Genomic DNA, 15602 nt, shown 5'->3' on the forward strand with positions numbered 1-15602 from the left:
ATGGCTCCCAATGGACTCAGGTAAGTGGGTGCAGGGCCTGCCAGATGGGTGGGGGTACAAGTATAAGCCCCAGGCTGATTGACCCGAGAGGGGTTCAGTCAGGTGGTAGAACTGCTGAGGGAAAAGTGTGGCTCCAAGAACAAGAAGGGAGAAGAGGAGCGAGGGAGCAAGGGAAAGGGAGGCTATGGTGATGTCCTCTTCCTTTGTCGTCCGGGTGAGGCAGAAAGCCAGGGTTCAGTGCTGTACTCCCCCCTTATCTGAAAGCTCTCTTAAGGGGAAAGGGCGAAGGAGCGGGAGTTAATGAGCAGTAAGCTATCTTCTGCAATGGGCTGGAGCCCACAGGTCCTCCGGCAAAATCTGACCAAGAAACAGGCACTTCCGGAGTAAATCTCTGAACTTGCATCCCAGAGGGGCAGGATGGCAGGTCACTGTAGTCCTGTGGTCATCCTGCCTCCATCCTGGCCCCAGCACCCACCCTCACCTAACCCTTTAATCTAGCTTGGGCCGCTCCAGGCCAGCTTTGCCTGGATGCCCCCAGGCCCAGTGCTCAAGGTAAGCTTTCCCTACTCTGGTGTGTAAGAGGACAAGGGAGAGGACTGTGGGACAGTCGCTGGGGACAAAGAGAAGCCCGTGCCAGCCTTTTCATGTTCCTGCTGCCAGTCTAGCCGGCTGCCAGGGTTCAGATTGGGCTGCAGGCAGAGTGGGAAGGGGCAGGCTTCTCACAGAAACCACACTAGCCAGACATGAGATTACTGCCAGGAACCTTTGTGAGAGGAGCTGAGGTCGAAAGCATAATTCAAGGCCAGCCCCAGCACTTACCAGCCTTTTTCCTGAGCAGCTGGTTTAACCCTGCTGAGACCCAGCGTCCTCACTGAAGAGTGGTAGCAATCAGGTTCCTCTCCAGGCGAGACCGGAGTCTGGCCCCGTCAGTGTCCAGGATTAGGAATGAGCACAGACTCAACTCTTAAGAGTTTTAAGCAAAGGCGGCCTAAACGAGGAGTTGGGGAAAGAACGTGAAGCTAAAGCCACAAGCCATTACTTCACCGTTTATGAGGCAGGTTCTAGGACTTGGTCCCAAGACTGCAAAGTCTACCAGGACAGTGAAGAGTTCCTAGGGCAGACATGGGCTCGGCAACGCTCAACGGAAGGTCTGGAGAAGGTAGAGATGTAGGAAGGGGGACGGAATGCCAAGGATCTGGGGAATGAGTGAGTGACAGAAAGCGGGGAAAGTGGCCCTGCAAAGCCTGGGGTGACAATCCCAGTGAGTCATGGGAAACCCAGGAAAATTAATGGGGGGGGAGGGGGACTGAAGGGTGGCACCCAGCAGCCTGACTGGGAAGCTGCTACACAAATCCAGATGTAAAACAGTGGGGCCGAGAAGGCTGAGCAAGCAAGCTTCCGTGTGTAAACAGGAGGAGCCAGAGACAGCTGCTGTTGAGGGAGGATGTGGCCCCGGGGTCACGGGGACACTGAGGAAAGAATGGGAGGGACAGACAGCAACATGCAAACTGCTGGCTGAGATGCTGCGATTTTAAGGTGAGCGGGGGACAGACACAGCAATCTAGGGGACACGAGATACCTGTGGCCATTGTCTCAGCCAGAGGACTGGAGATACGCATAGTAGGTACGTTGCCGAAGTTATAGAGCAATTAACAGAAGAGGTGCCGCCTTACTGTGCAGGACTGAACACAGCTGAAAGGTACTGAGTCGACACTCTTAAACGGCCCCACGTCTCTCCTTGGAACTTTTTAACCACCACCACCACCACCAATCCGGTGTGTCCCTTGCTATTGGCAGCAACTCATAGCCAGAGTCCTCGGTGTGCTGTACTCACTGGAAGACCAAAATCAGATTTAGAATTTAGACTTAGAAACCACAGGCAGGGAAATTTGTTCAATTTCATACCGGTTACATATTAAAGGGGACGTATTAGCATAAATAAAAAAATAGTGTTTAAAAAATCAATTCCACCTGCTCTGCTTTTGTAACGTGGCTCCTGTAAGATGTGCTGTCTCCTATGTGGGGCACATTTGATCCCAGGGGTCTTTGCTGCCCTGGCATCCCCAGGAGGGGCTGATGCAGCTCTTACGGATGTCCTGTGGGTCAGCATAGGAACACGCTGGGAGAGGGGCTCCCCCGACGGAAGTGAGACCTGCCTCTCCATACAGTTCCGGTCTGATCTCTGTCCATGGTGTGCACGTGTTCACTTATGCTTCTCGCTGGCCACACTGACCACTGTTAGACACACGTAGGGCACTCACCCAGTCCCTGCTGGGCTTACTTACATTTCTCCTCCTCCTCCTCCTCCTCCTCCTCCTCCTCCTCCTCCTCCTCCTCCTCCTCTTTTCTCTTTTTCTGGTTCTTTCGAGACAGGGTTTCTCTGTGTAGCCCTGACTATCCTGGAACTCACTCTGTGGACCAGGCTGGCCTTGAACTTGAGATCCACCTGCCTCTGCCTTCCCAGTTGCTAGGATTAAAGGTGTACACCACCTTTTTTTTTTCCTAGCTATTTTTTTAGCTAGCGTACAAAACAGTAGGTTTCACTGTGGCACTTTGAGACAGACCTGTCATTATACTTTATCCATCTCTATCTTCCCTCCTTTCATTAGTCCCCTTCCTCCCTACAAATACACATTTTCATTTTAAGTTTTAAGTGTGTGTGTGTGTGTGTGTGTGTGTGTGTGTGTGTGTGTGTGTGTGTGTGTAGGTCTGTCAGGAGTCAGTTCTCTCTCTCCCCCTTCTGTGTGGGTACTTCAGACTGAACCTAAGTCATCAGTCAGGCTCACCAGCAAGCACCGCCACCATTCCAACAGCCACCATGTGCCTTTCCAAGTCCTGCTAGAGCACCCTTGGACAGTCTGCTGTATAGACTGGAGATGCAGTGACAGGAAGGGAGTGAAGGTAGCACGGATGGGCACCTCAGTGCACAGGCCATGCTTCGAAGGCTCCTTCAGCCCTTCTAGGAGAAAGCAGACTTTAGGCTTGCTGTTAGCCACAGGTGCTAACTCTCTGGTCCTTCGTTTAAGGATCAACGCAGTTTAAGAAAGACCTGAGTTTGAGCCCACACTTGTCATCGGGGCTCTAGGAGAGATGGAGACAGGTGACTCCCTGAGACTCTGGTCACCCAGGCTAGCCCACGTGACAAAGCAGGAGCTGGGATGAGGGTCCAGTGGCAGAGCACCTACTAAGCTCAACTGAGATGCTGAGTACAATCCCCAGCACAGGAAGGGAAGGGGGGTTGCGGTGGGGACAGGTTTGTGCAAGGATGACTGAGGCAGACCCCTTCCTGGTCGGCGTATACCTTGACATGTGTGCCTCCATACTCGTGAATCTGCACACACATGAACACTTGCACGTAACACAGACACACAAAGCAATATAAGAACGTCACAGACAACTGAGGAGACGAAGAAGAAAACCGCTACCACGATCACTTCACACATATTCTTAAGTGCTTCCTTCCCCCCCCACCCCATTTTCTGGTGTGGACTTTTATTCTTGCTCACTAGCTGTCATGATGCACGATGCTTTTTTCATTTCATGCTCCTGTGCAAAGCAGGTTTCCACATGACCCCAGTCTTCACGACAACTACAGTTAGCCAGCCCCTCTGGCTAGACGCTGGGGCCTTTTTCAGGTACATATGAGCAGCTCAGACAAGGACCGTTCCTGTGACTTTAGATCCCATGCTGTAAATACCTTCTACCCACTGCGAGCCTTTGACTTCTTCGGCTTCTGTTTGTCTTTATTCTTTACAGTCCGGCTGCAGGAAAGTCACCCACATCCCTCTACACCCTCTTACCCCACCTCCCACTTCATCAGCCCCTCATCTGACACATACATACCCAGGACTCAGCGCTCAGGCTGGCCTCCTCCACCTCTGTGCCCCCTCCCATAACGCCCCTGCCCTTCTGGTGAACCCCAGAACTCGATGCTGAGCTCCAGGCCTTACCCCCAGCCAGCCAGATAGAGTTGGGCCCTCGGATACAGATACTCTTGGATCCAGATGCAAATACCTTTGCCAGCAATGGCCACACCCTGCCCCTTCCTTCTTCAACCCTTCACCATGTTTTCTTCCCCATTCGGCCGCCAGCGTTCTGCTTCACGCCCCGGCAACTCCGGGTACCTAACTGGGTTTCTTATCTCTAATCATGCCCTCCCACCCAGTCACCATGTCCAGGTCCAGAGTCCAATTGAAATACGTCTATTTTTTTTTTTTTTCAAAATGCAATTCTGCCAACAGCACACCCTCCCTCCCACACTAAAAACCTTTCTGTGGTGGGAGGCCCCTGGGCACACTGGTGTCATGTTTCCTTGTTAGAGATTGCCTTTCCCCCACTTCCATTTCTAAATAATTTCTAGTTCTCTGAGGCCTGGCTTACAGTCAGCTCCTCCAGGAAGTCCCTGAAAGCCTCCTGGCTCCCTCCTTCCCCTCCCAGGCTGATGTGCCGCCCTACAACTCCTCCTTGCATGTGGCCTCTATCCTCACTCCACCTTCCTCAGTGCCATCTATCTCACCATCCTCACTCCCCATCCTGAAGACAGGGTTTACCCTACCATCTCGCTCACCTTGACGCCCTTGGACCCAGCACAAGGCTTGGTGCCGCACCGTGACCAATATATAATGCCAAGCTCGTGGCCAAGCAGACACTGACAAACATCTTGACATATGATCGTCTTCTATACCAGAGGGCATCTTCTTCAAAGTGATGGACAGAGACTGGGGTCAAGTACCGGAAGCTAAGCAGCTCCCTAAAAGGCCGGGGCAGTTCCTACTCCACCAGCAGGCCAGGAGCCCCCTTTTCTCTTATTGTATGCTGGCGGCCTGGTTTATCTTCATCATAGCTTTTTATTTTTATTTTTATTTATGTGATGATCATTTTATAAACAAAACCTGCCTTTGGTTTCTGATTTGTATGCCTTTGCCTACTAACAAGGGTGAACATTTTTCTATATATTTGCCTACAAAATGCATTTTTTTTCCCCTTTGAGAATTCAGCTGCTGGTGTGACTGTTAAGGGAGGGTAGTCCTTTCAGAGATGGTGCTGGGGGCTGAATGGGGAGTGGGCTGGCTAGGGTCACATGGAGACTGCAGAAAACAGGAAGGACAGAAACAAAGAGGCCTAGGGAAGCCAACCTGGGGACTGCCGCGGTGAGTGAGTGTGGAAGAGGGAGGAGCTGGGCTGCATGCTGGCTTCTGGCTTAGTCACCCTCAGGCCCTCTGTGCTGAGAGGGTTCCCATGTACGCGCAAGCACAAGGCAGGTTCTTGGAGTAAATCCTAAGCACAGATGGTGTGGAGCCACTCTTAAGAGTTAAGGGAATCTGATGTAGGTGGCCTTCCTCAAAGAGACCAGAGAAACTATCGGGGGAGTTAGAGGGCAGACAAAGACTGGAGATAAGGGTTATAAGAAGGAAGAGGAGAACGTGAGGAGAACATGTTATCAATACCCTTAGCAGCTGAGGTTTGGTGAGTTTACAATGTGCAAGGCTTGTTCTGGTCACCGAGCTGATATTAACTCCGAGTTCAGAGTCGGCCTCTGAGGAGACGCTTCTAATTCCTACGTCTCACAAACGAATACTGAGGCCCAGAAGGCCAGTTTTGCTAACAAATGGTGAGACACCAGACTTCAAAACAGGCACCCGCTCCTTGTATCTGCTCTTTATTACGAAATCCCCAGGCCCACTCCCTCCACACCACGACTGTGGTTTGAGCTCGGTGGGAGGAACACAGGCTCAGGTTGAACCCGCTGCCACCCACGTGTATGTGCCCAGCTCTTCACTCCCAGCTACCAAGGCTTTCTCCTCTTGCACTCACTCACCCCTCCCAGACCCCCATCCAAGATCAGCCTCACCACAATTCATTAAGCACACCAAACCCAAATGCTACCATCCCGCAGGCCTGCCCAACTCACACCCCGCCATGCCGCTGTCCAAAGCGTCGGATGGGACTCAGTGCTCCTTTAGACAGATCCTGCCAGGCTGATGAGCTTCTCCAGCTGCATGAGGGGCAGCTGGGTAGGAGGGTGGGAGGTTTGTTTGTTTCTGTTTTTTTTTGTTTGTTTGTTTGTTTGTTTTGTTTTTTTTAAGAACTGGGATGAAGCTGGGGCACAGTCCGGTGGCAGTAACCTTACCTAACGTGTGAGGCCCTGGGTTTGACCCCCAGCACTGTAAAGACAATGTAAAGACAAGGTATAAACCGTCTTACATATTACCAGAAAGACACAATTGTCAGCAAACCCTGTGAGGTGTAAGGCAGATTGTCCACTGTGCTGTCATGTGTGGAGGGGGGTCAAAGGAACAAGGGGTGCTTGCCGTGTTATCTCTATGTGCCTTCTCTGGCCAGACCATCTCTGGAAGGGTGCACGACACACTGACACCGCTGGCCACCTCCACGAACAACCACAAGGACCTTTGTGCCGTGCAAAAACTCTTGAATCTGTTTGAATGTCTGCGCTGTGTGAACGGGATAATAGGTTCCTACTCGGCAATCAAGTAAAGCAGGAAAATCCTGTGTAAATAAGTCTCTGATGCCCTCCCCGACTCCCCACCACCCCAGGGCGAAGAAGAGACTCCTGTGGCGGGTCTTCCTGTCTGCATTTGGTTTCTTAGGCCTGTACCTATACGGGCTCCGTATTCTCAGGTACTCCTCCTTCCCCAGGGTCAGGGTTAGAGTGGATCTTTCCAAGGGCTTCCTGGAGGGAAGGAAGGAGGTTTGCTTAGCCTGGGCAAATGTTCAATGGGTTCTCCCTACCAGACAAGGACCATGCCAAATGTGCCTTCCTGCTTCCACAACCCACAGGCACTTAGAAGTCTTCATCCCCATGGGCATATGCCCTCCAGCCACCGTGCCTCTGCTCAGGGACAATTTCACGGGTGTTCTGCGCCACTGGTAAGCAGCCACCATTCTCCCACTCAGAATGTCCACAGATTGTACAGGTCTGCCCAGGCCCCTGTTCTCTTCTCACCCACACACAGTCATTCTGTCTTTGGGAAGCCAGGGGCCCCATCAGGTCCCTCATCACCCACTCTATCTGGTTGGTTCTAAGCAAGGGGTCCTTAGGGACAGGTCTGAGATGTTTGTGAGTCCCCAGGGCCCAGCCATGGGGAAGTGGCAATAAGCAGGTACCAAACAGCTGGGTGAACATAACTGTCTTTCCTGCTCCTCCTGCTTGTGGCCAGGGCCAGGCCTGAAGTCCTGACCTGTACCTCTTGGAGAGCCCCAATTATTTGGGATGGCATGTTCGACCCACTTGTAGCTGAGCAAGAGGCGAGACGGCAGAACCTCACCATCGGACTGACTGTCTTTGCTGTAGGCAGGTAAGGTTCAGGGAGGGGGTCACGCTTCTAGGGAGGGAAAAGGAGGGTGTGCACATACACGCACGGGAATTCACAGAGCCTTGTGCCATGCCATAGGAGCTCACAGTGGAGGCTACAGGCTGTATCCACTGTCTCAGACTCTCAGGCAAGCACAGAAGCACCCCGGGCTGTCCCCTTCTCCCTGGGCATCAATGCCAGAGTCCACCCAGCAGCCAGGGCTCAGAACTACTCCTGAAAAGGAATGTGCCTGGGGGTAGGTCCGGCACACATGGGAACACGGGGTTTGTAATGAGGACACAAAAAAGCTTTTCAGATTAATGAGGAGAAAAGGGGGGCCAGCATCTAGCTAAACGAAGGTACTCAGTGTAGGTGACACACAGCACAGCAGTGGCTTTGCCGGCGAAGTCTGATGAAGAGAGAAGGGCCGGGAGCTCGGGAATTTACAAAGCGGTGACCACAGGCTGGGTACAGAAGGACACGGGGGTGGGTGGCACTGGAGAGCGATAGATTGGAACTGACAACTGTCAGATCGCAGAGCTCAGAGGGGTAGGCCTGTTTGCAGGTGAAGGGTCAGGACAAGTGAGCTGGATGAATGAGGGTCTCAGGCAGTGACGAAGTGACGTTTTGGAGGTATGGCAGTGATGATGATCATGTCAAGGGAGTAGCCACAGAAGCAGGCGACTGAGGAGGACGAAATCATTGCCAGCGAGGCGAACAAAGGATAGGCCTCAGGCGAAGAAGGAGCCAGGTAGGTGGAAGAGACGGAGGGCAGGGCCCTCCCTCCCACTGTGGGAGGCAGGGAGAGTCCAGTGTGGTGACCACTTTGCGAAGCGGTGCAAAGGGGATTCCCGGCTGGGTGTGGAATCGGACCTGCAGCCCTAAGACACAGAGCGGTGGAGTACAGGACGGGTGGGACGTGGCCACGGCTCCTGGGAAATGAAATGAGGGCACCCACGCAGGAAGAAACACCCAAAAACTGGAGCAAAGAATTCTGAGCCGCCGGCTACCACAGAAAAACTCTTCAAGGTTTTCCTCACCGTGTCCCAAACCCCAATTAAGGGAGAGAAAGCCAGAAGGGTCGCTGCAGGACAAGGAGGCTGAAAGATCCACAGGGCTGGCCCAAGAGCAAGGCCACAGAGCTGCTGTTAACGCTCGGACCGGCTCCTCCAGCCTCTGTGCCTGCGGGCGTTAGAGCAGACCGCTCCAGGGGCCAGAGGCTCCAGAAACCGGGAGTTCGGGACCCCTCCCTGGTGTCCCAGGTTACGAGGGATGCAAAGGTCAGTCCTCCGAGCATTCTGCTTGACCTTGGGAAGAATGGCCACCGCAATTACGACTTAAAATAAATCGCTGTAGTCAGGAATTCAGGGACTCCCAGGAAGGGCTCTTCCCTGCCAGGTGTCTGAGTCTCAACTGGGAGAGCAACAACTAAAGGCCCCTGGGTGCCTCTCCCTCCCTCCACGTAAGCTCCCTCCACGGCTGGCGTGGCCTATGTATTGATTTATTTGGCTATTGTGATAAACATCCTGTCTGAAAACAGGGTTGATTTCAGCTACTTCAGTTGGTAATCGACAGAGAAAAGAAGTCAGGGCAGGAACCGGGAGGAAGGGACAGACGAAGGAGGCTTGGAAGAGCGCCCTTACTGGCATGCTTGCTCCTAGGCTTGCACAGGCTGCATTCTTTCACACCCCAGGCCCGCCATGGACCTACCCATCGTAGCTAGCCCCTCCCACACCACAGCCTACAGGCCGACCTGACTTTGGCTTTTTCGAAATTAAAGTTTCCTCTTCCCAGAAGACCCTGACTCGTGTCAGGTTGACAACAAACAACAAACAAACAAAAACCTAAACAGCACAGGCATCATAGCAGCCTCTGGTCCTGGAACCCCTCCCCCTCCTTCCACCAGGCTAAGAGTATTTCAAACACCTGTCTGCCAAGGGTGGTCCAGCTCAGTCCTGTCCGGGTCAGAGGAGTCAGAAAAAGTCCATATTCAAGGTAACAGGGCAGGGCAACTCATCCCTTCCAGGCAGAGGTGGCAGCAGCTTTCAACCCTTTAATCCACGAACCCAAGGCTGGAGATCTGGGGTTGCATGGCCCGGTGTGGGCAGGGTTGGAGGACGGAGGGACTGACTCTGGCCTGACTGCCCGACAGGTACCTGGAGAAGTACCTAGAACGCTTCCTGGAATCGGCAGAGCAGCACTTCATGGTGAACCAGAGCGTTGTGTACTATGTGTTCACCGATCGCCCGGAGGCAGTGCCCCACGTGACCCTGGGCCAGGGTCGCCTGCTGAGGGTAGAACCTGTGCAGCGAGAGAAGCGCTGGCAGGACGTGTCCATGGCGCGCATGCGCACGCTACACGAGGCTCTCGGAGGGCCGCTGGGCCGAGAAGCTGACTATGTGTTCTGCCTGGACGTGGACCAGCATTTCACCGGTAACTTCGGGCCGGAGGTGCTGGCCGATTTGGTGGCACAGCTGCATGCCTGGCACTACCACTGGCCGCGGTGGCTGCTGCCCTACGAGCGGGACAGGCGATCCGCTGCCGCGCTGTCGTTGGGGGAAGGGGACTTCTACTACCACGCCGCGGTGTTCGGGGGCAGCGTGGTGGCGCTGCGCAAGCTGACGGCCCACTGTGCGCTTGGCCAGCAGGTGGACCGTGAGCGCGGCGTCGAGGCGCGATGGCACGACGAGAGCCACCTCAACAAGTTCTTCTGGCTGTACAAGCCCACCAAGCTGCTGTCTCCCGAGTTCTGCTGGGCCCAACAAATCGGCCGGAGGACAGAGATCCACCACCCTCGGCTGCTCTGGGCACCCAAGGAGTATACACTGGTGCGAAACTAGCAGCCCCCCCCCGGCCGGCCAGGGCATCTGAGCATCTTTGGTACTGCGGGTGTGGAGCGGGGACTGTAAAATGTTTCAAGACCATGAAGCCAGTTAGAGCCAGTTACAGGGCCTCTGGAAGGGGGACCTTTGGAACTCAGGTATTGAAAAGAGGCTCGCGGGTGCCTGGAGCCCGTAGATCCTTTGTTCCCAACCAGCTGGCTGGACAGTCTTTTTGCTCTAACCAGATGCAAATTATGAGAAGCCAAGAAGCAGCTAGCTCTGCCAGGCTCTCGCAGCTTTTGTGAGCAGATAGCAAGCAGGTGGAAGTCGCAGCAAGGGGCGCCTTCTGGTGTTGAACTTTCACCTAGGCCTAGGAGTCCAGGCCTTCCTTAGCTCTTGGCAGCAGCTGAAGTCTCAGCTTCTGGGTGGGCCTCAATATCAGGGTTCCCCAGACCTTGACAGTGACCACTTTCCAGCCACCAAGCCTTCCGTACCTGAGGCTTCTGGAAGTTTCTCTGTGTCCTCACAGCCTTCCATTCGACCTCAGCCTCGGCTCTTCATCCCCTCTGCCTCTGTGGTCCCTCTTGTGTGCTCTGCTCCCTCTCTGCATTTGTTCACCTGCCTCTTCCTCCACCATCAAGCGGGCCTCCCACTCCTGCGGCTTGGCTGCCTGACCCAGGGAGCACCGCCCCTTCAGCTCCTAAGCTCCTAAGCAGCCAGCTGCCTTGTGGCTGTTGTAGCTTGGCCTATAGACCACTCGGCTGTCACTGCCTCTAGCATCACCACAGCAGTGCTGTCTCCTCCTTCATGTTACTAAATCAGCCCTCACCCTTAAGAACTGGTGAGATTTAATCCCAGCACTCAGGCAGCAGAGGCTGGCGGATCTCTGAGTTCGAGGCCGGCGTGGTCTGCACAATGAGTCCCAGGGCAGCCAGGGCTACACAGAGAAACCCTGTCTGGGGAGGAGGAGGCAGGAGAAGGTGGCAAGACCATTCAAGGGAAGGCTTTTATAGAACCAACAGTGCAATGTCAGGAGAGCAGCACGAGAGAGAAAGAGGGAGAGAGAGAGAGAGAGGAGACATCCCTCCCTCTCACCCCACCCCTGCCTATGGGCTCACTAAGAGCAGCTCAAAGTCTAATTCTATAGCCATAAAAGAGATATTTGAACCAACCCAGACTTACCTCTCTGCGATCCTCCCAGGAGTCGCTTCTGTTAGGCCTCCTCTCTGTGTGAGAATGGGTATGGAGTCTTCTAGAGTTCACAAAGCCTTTGACAGCAAAAATAAAAATAAAAAAGTCTGTTTCAAATAACCATGGTTATGGCTGTGCCTTCAGGAATCCATCATCAGCTGTGACTGTGTGGCATTCTCAAGGTGTCTGTGGACTGTGCCAGCCACCTAGTGCTGGTATGAGAGTGGTCTAGATGGCTGGTTGGCTGACAGCCCTTTGCTTAGGCAGCAAGAGAGAGTCTAATATCTACTGATGTGGAACTCGGGTTGTTCCCTCCCTTATGGCCTTTGTTTATTTACAGGACAGTGGACACCAGCAGGATATTTACGGTAAAGGCTCGGAGAACTTATCATTAACACTTGTCATAATTTTAGGAGATTTTTGACATTGCTTAACATCACCCAGGGAGGGATGAGTTCCCTTCCCCCGGGCCTTTCACCTCCCATCTTACTCTCTCTTCTTTTGAAGTTATGTTTTTGAAACAAGGAGAAGGAGACTGGGGCACAAAAAAGGGCCCAAACTGCCCAGACACAGGATCTGTTCTAGTTCCTGAAGTGATGTCAGCTGCAGGAGAGTGAGGGTTAGTCCCTCCTCCCAGCCCAAGGCCCTCCAAATGCTCCACTGAGAGAGGTCTGCAGGCTTTCCAGCCAGGGGCGTTGCCATGTTATCTCCCGTCGATAGCACAACTTGTGCAATTGAGGAATGCTATAACAAACGAGTAATTTCAAAAATGATCCTGATGGTGTTTGATACTATAGAGTGGACATTAAAAAAAAAAAAGAAAGGAAAAGAGAGAGGAGGTGGTGGTTGAATTTTCTCATCCATTCTTGTCTCTAAGAAAGACACAGGGTGCTGGGGAAGATGGCTCAGTCAGCTAAGTGTCTGCTCTTCATGTATGAATGCCTGAAGTCAGATCCTAGAGACCCCTGTGACCTTAGGCGTACTGCCACACGCTTATAACGGGGAGGCAGAGACAGGGTGACCCTCGTTGAATCAGTGAGAAGCCCTGTCTCAAAACTTGAGCTGGAGAGGCAACAGAGGAAGATTCTTAACATCCGGTCTTTCCGCACACGCACCTATACGCACACACCACACACAGGTGCTTTACTGGCCAAGTCGTTTGCCCAACCTCCTGACTTTTTTTTTTTTTTTTGCAGCCTCTGCTGTTCTCAAGGAAGGCAGTGGCTCTAGCTGTTTGTCTGGCCCAACCCTGATGTCAGTGCTTTACAATCTGATACTGTTTACAAGAAGGTTCCGGTATTGATTCTGGTATGGAGCAAACAAGCCTTTCTGCTTCCCAGCATCCTCCACCTGCACCAGATGAACAGAAGCCAAGCCCTTTGGACTCTAACAGAGGGACTGAGTGGGCCAAATGTGCTGAAAGGCAGGTGGGTGCTGTCTACAAGCTGGCATGGTCCTTCTTCTCATCAGACAATGCCTGTCCCCCATCCGGCCCTGCGACACTCACCAGTTCTAACAAGCTCTGCCCGGCTGGAGAGCTGATTGTGAGCCAGGAAGATCTTGTTGTGACTCTTCCGTTCTACAAACTCTGTGTGATGTGGACAAACTCTATTCACAGGAAGACAGGATTCCTCCCTGCAGTGTGTGGGGGGCTTGATGCTCCCTCCCTCTCTAGGCCTGTCCCATTGCAAGTGAGCAAGGTCATAGAGGGTGAGGGAGTCTCCTAAGAACAGAGGGTTTCAGGCTTAAAAGGGAGTAAGGGGCATGAGCAAGAATTTCCAAGGCCTAGAGTCTGGGCAGTCATGTGCTGCTGAGGGAGACCCTCTGAGGAGGGGGCAGGATGCAGGAAACTGCGGGGTTGGATAGGCTGGTACTTTCTTGGGATCAGTTAGCTCCCCGCCATCCTTAGAGGCAGGAGCTAGAGACAAGTTGCAGCAGGGCAGGGAGGAAGGAAAACCCCACCCACTTCTATAGCAATCTCCACAGTTGCCACTACCGTCCTAGGGGCCACAGGACTTGCCCACATACCCTGGCAGAGGAAAACAAAATCACAATCTCACCAGCGTTACAACCAAAATCTAAATAAGGCTCTGGTGCCCTGCCCCACCCCTCCACTGCTGTGCCAGTGCAGGGAACTCCCAAACAGCTCCAGCTGTCTAGGGACTGGTGGGGTCGGGGGTTGCGGGGAGGTGGGCTAAAAGCCAGCAAGGCGGAGACTAACGCAGCTGTATTGATGTTATAGGACACAGACAGGTTCAAGTGCCTCACACCTGCTGACTGACTTTACCTTACATCCGCCCTACTAAGCGGTTGCTATTATCGATCTCATTTGACACAAGATGCAACCAGGCACCGAGCGGTCAAGTAACTAACTCATCGTCAGATCACTACTAGCAGCTTAAATTCCTGAATGCCAGAACGAACAGGAAATGAAATATGGCGAGAGGTTAAAGGCTGAGGCGACCACTGTTTCCAGTCTCCCCTGGCCATTTCTACAGCCTCTGCCTCCTCTGTCTTCTGCTGGAGTCTGCCTGAACACAGTGACCCCAGCATCTAGTTTCTAGGGCCTTCCAGCTCAGTGGCCCACCATCTCCTAACAGGCTTGTTCCGGATATGTGGAGTGGAGAAGCTGACTGGAGAGGCATCGTCACAGAGTGACTTGCTGGTAAATCCTTATCAACCAGCTCTTCAAGAAAACAGGAGATGGCTCAGGTGGTCACGTGCTTCCTGTGCAAGCGTGAGGACCCGAGTTTGACCCCTAGAACACATATTAAAAAAAAAAAAAAAAAAGCTGAGCGTGGTGGCTGGCTGTAATTTCAGAGCTGGGGAGGCAAAGACAGATACTTGTGCTCCTGGCCAGCCAGCCTGATCAGTGAGCCTCAGGGAAGTGAGAGGGCCTGGCTCAAAAAAGAAAACGGAGAAAGTGGACGGAGCCCGAAGAATGGCACTCAAGGTAAGCCTTTGGGCTCCACGCTTGCTGACATACGAACATATCCTGGCTGATGCCAAACCAACACTCCTGAGTGTGTAGTGGGGGTGGGTGGGGAGTGACCACCAGTTCTAATGAGGCAGGGTGGCCCATCAGCTGTGGATAGCATGGGTAGCAGGCTAACGGGACATTTGGCTGCTGGCTCTTTCTTATATAGCGGAATACAGAGGGTCAGCCTTAGAAAAAGACCAGAGGCCCGTGTTGGGCCATGCTGGTTCCACATCCATTCTCAGTTCAGTGGTAAAATATCGTCATCAGCGCCCCCAAACGGCCTGGTCCTCAAGGATGGAGCCAACTCGGCTTGAAGGCTTTGACCCACTCAGTGGATTTATCCATCCATGAACTCATAACATGACGGCACCTGGGGAAGAAGAGCCTGGTTGGAGGAAGCAGGTCACTGAGAGCCTGTCTTCGAAGGACATGGTGGCTCTCATCCCTTCCTCTGTCTCTTTCACTCTGAGGTGAGCCACCGTGTTCTCCCACACCCTTCCACGGGGATGTCCTGCCTCCCACAGTCCCAGAAACAACGGAGCCGGCCAACCGTGGTGCTGTCTGTACAGACAGCGCCCACCAACCCAAATCCATCTTGCCTCCTCTAAACCATCTGGTGTTCGTCCACGGGATGAAGAGTCTGCAACACAAAAACTTATACCAGAGGATTAGGTCAGCGCTGGGACTATCTGAAGCCTTTGGAACTGTTCTGTGGGGGAGAATTTGGGAGCATTAGTAGAAGTCTTGACAAAGCCTACGATGCTGTGGGCGGAGCTCATGGGCAAGCCTGTTGGGAGCTTGGAAGACCAGGGTGCGGACAGCGCTGTGAAAACAAAGCCTGGGCTCACTGGGCTTCAGACGGGAACGTGCGTGCTGCTGGAAACTGGACTGCAGCTCACTCGGGTCACACTCAGGCAGAGAATCTGCCCATTTTCCTCCACATCCCTCAGCACTGATGTCTGGCCCTGCACAGACCTAGAAACAATAGAGGGTGTGTCTCGTCTCCATCCTTTCTGTGTCTCTCTGCATCCTGGCTGCCACAGGCTGACCATCTTCCGGCTTCCGGGCCCTCTCTCCTTGACGGTCAAGCCTCAGGCCTGAGAGCCAATGGAGTGATACCAAGAGCCAATGGAGTGATATTGTAAGCCAAGAGCAGTCCGACCCCCCCCCCCCAACCCGGCTATTTGTCACGGTGACAAAGAGTCTAAAGCAGGCCTGGGGCAGAGCGGTACAAAGATGACCCAGCCTGCTCTCCACACAGCCCCCCGACACAGCACCAAGCACTCTGTACGCGGC

The 15602-nt window shown here is 53.4% G+C and overlaps 1 protein-coding gene across 2 annotated transcripts; it reads left to right on the forward strand.

Moving 5' to 3' along the window:
* On the forward strand, positions 1-10153 carry A3galt2 (alpha 1,3-galactosyltransferase 2). 2 transcript variants are annotated; one of them, XM_055611534.1, is made up of 5 exons: positions 1-20; positions 6556-6639; positions 6799-6888; positions 7179-7316; positions 9466-10153. In XM_055611534.1, exons 1-5 carry the CDS (start codon positions 1-3, stop codon positions 10151-10153), a joined length of 1020 nt encoding a protein of 339 aa, XP_055467509.1. The 2 variants fall into 2 exon arrangements, with proteins under 2 accessions (XP_055467509.1, XP_055467508.1); XM_055611533.1 differs by lacking the exon at positions 1-20 and adding an exon at positions 5038-5150.
* Positions 10154-15602: the final 5449 nt, after the last annotated feature.

The sequence above is a fragment of the Psammomys obesus genome, unplaced genomic scaffold, assembly GCF_907164565.1.
Source record: "Psammomys obesus unplaced genomic scaffold, mPsaObe1.curated_primary_1811, whole genome shotgun sequence".
Classification (NCBI taxonomy): Eukaryota; Metazoa; Chordata; class Mammalia; order Rodentia; family Muridae; genus Psammomys; species Psammomys obesus.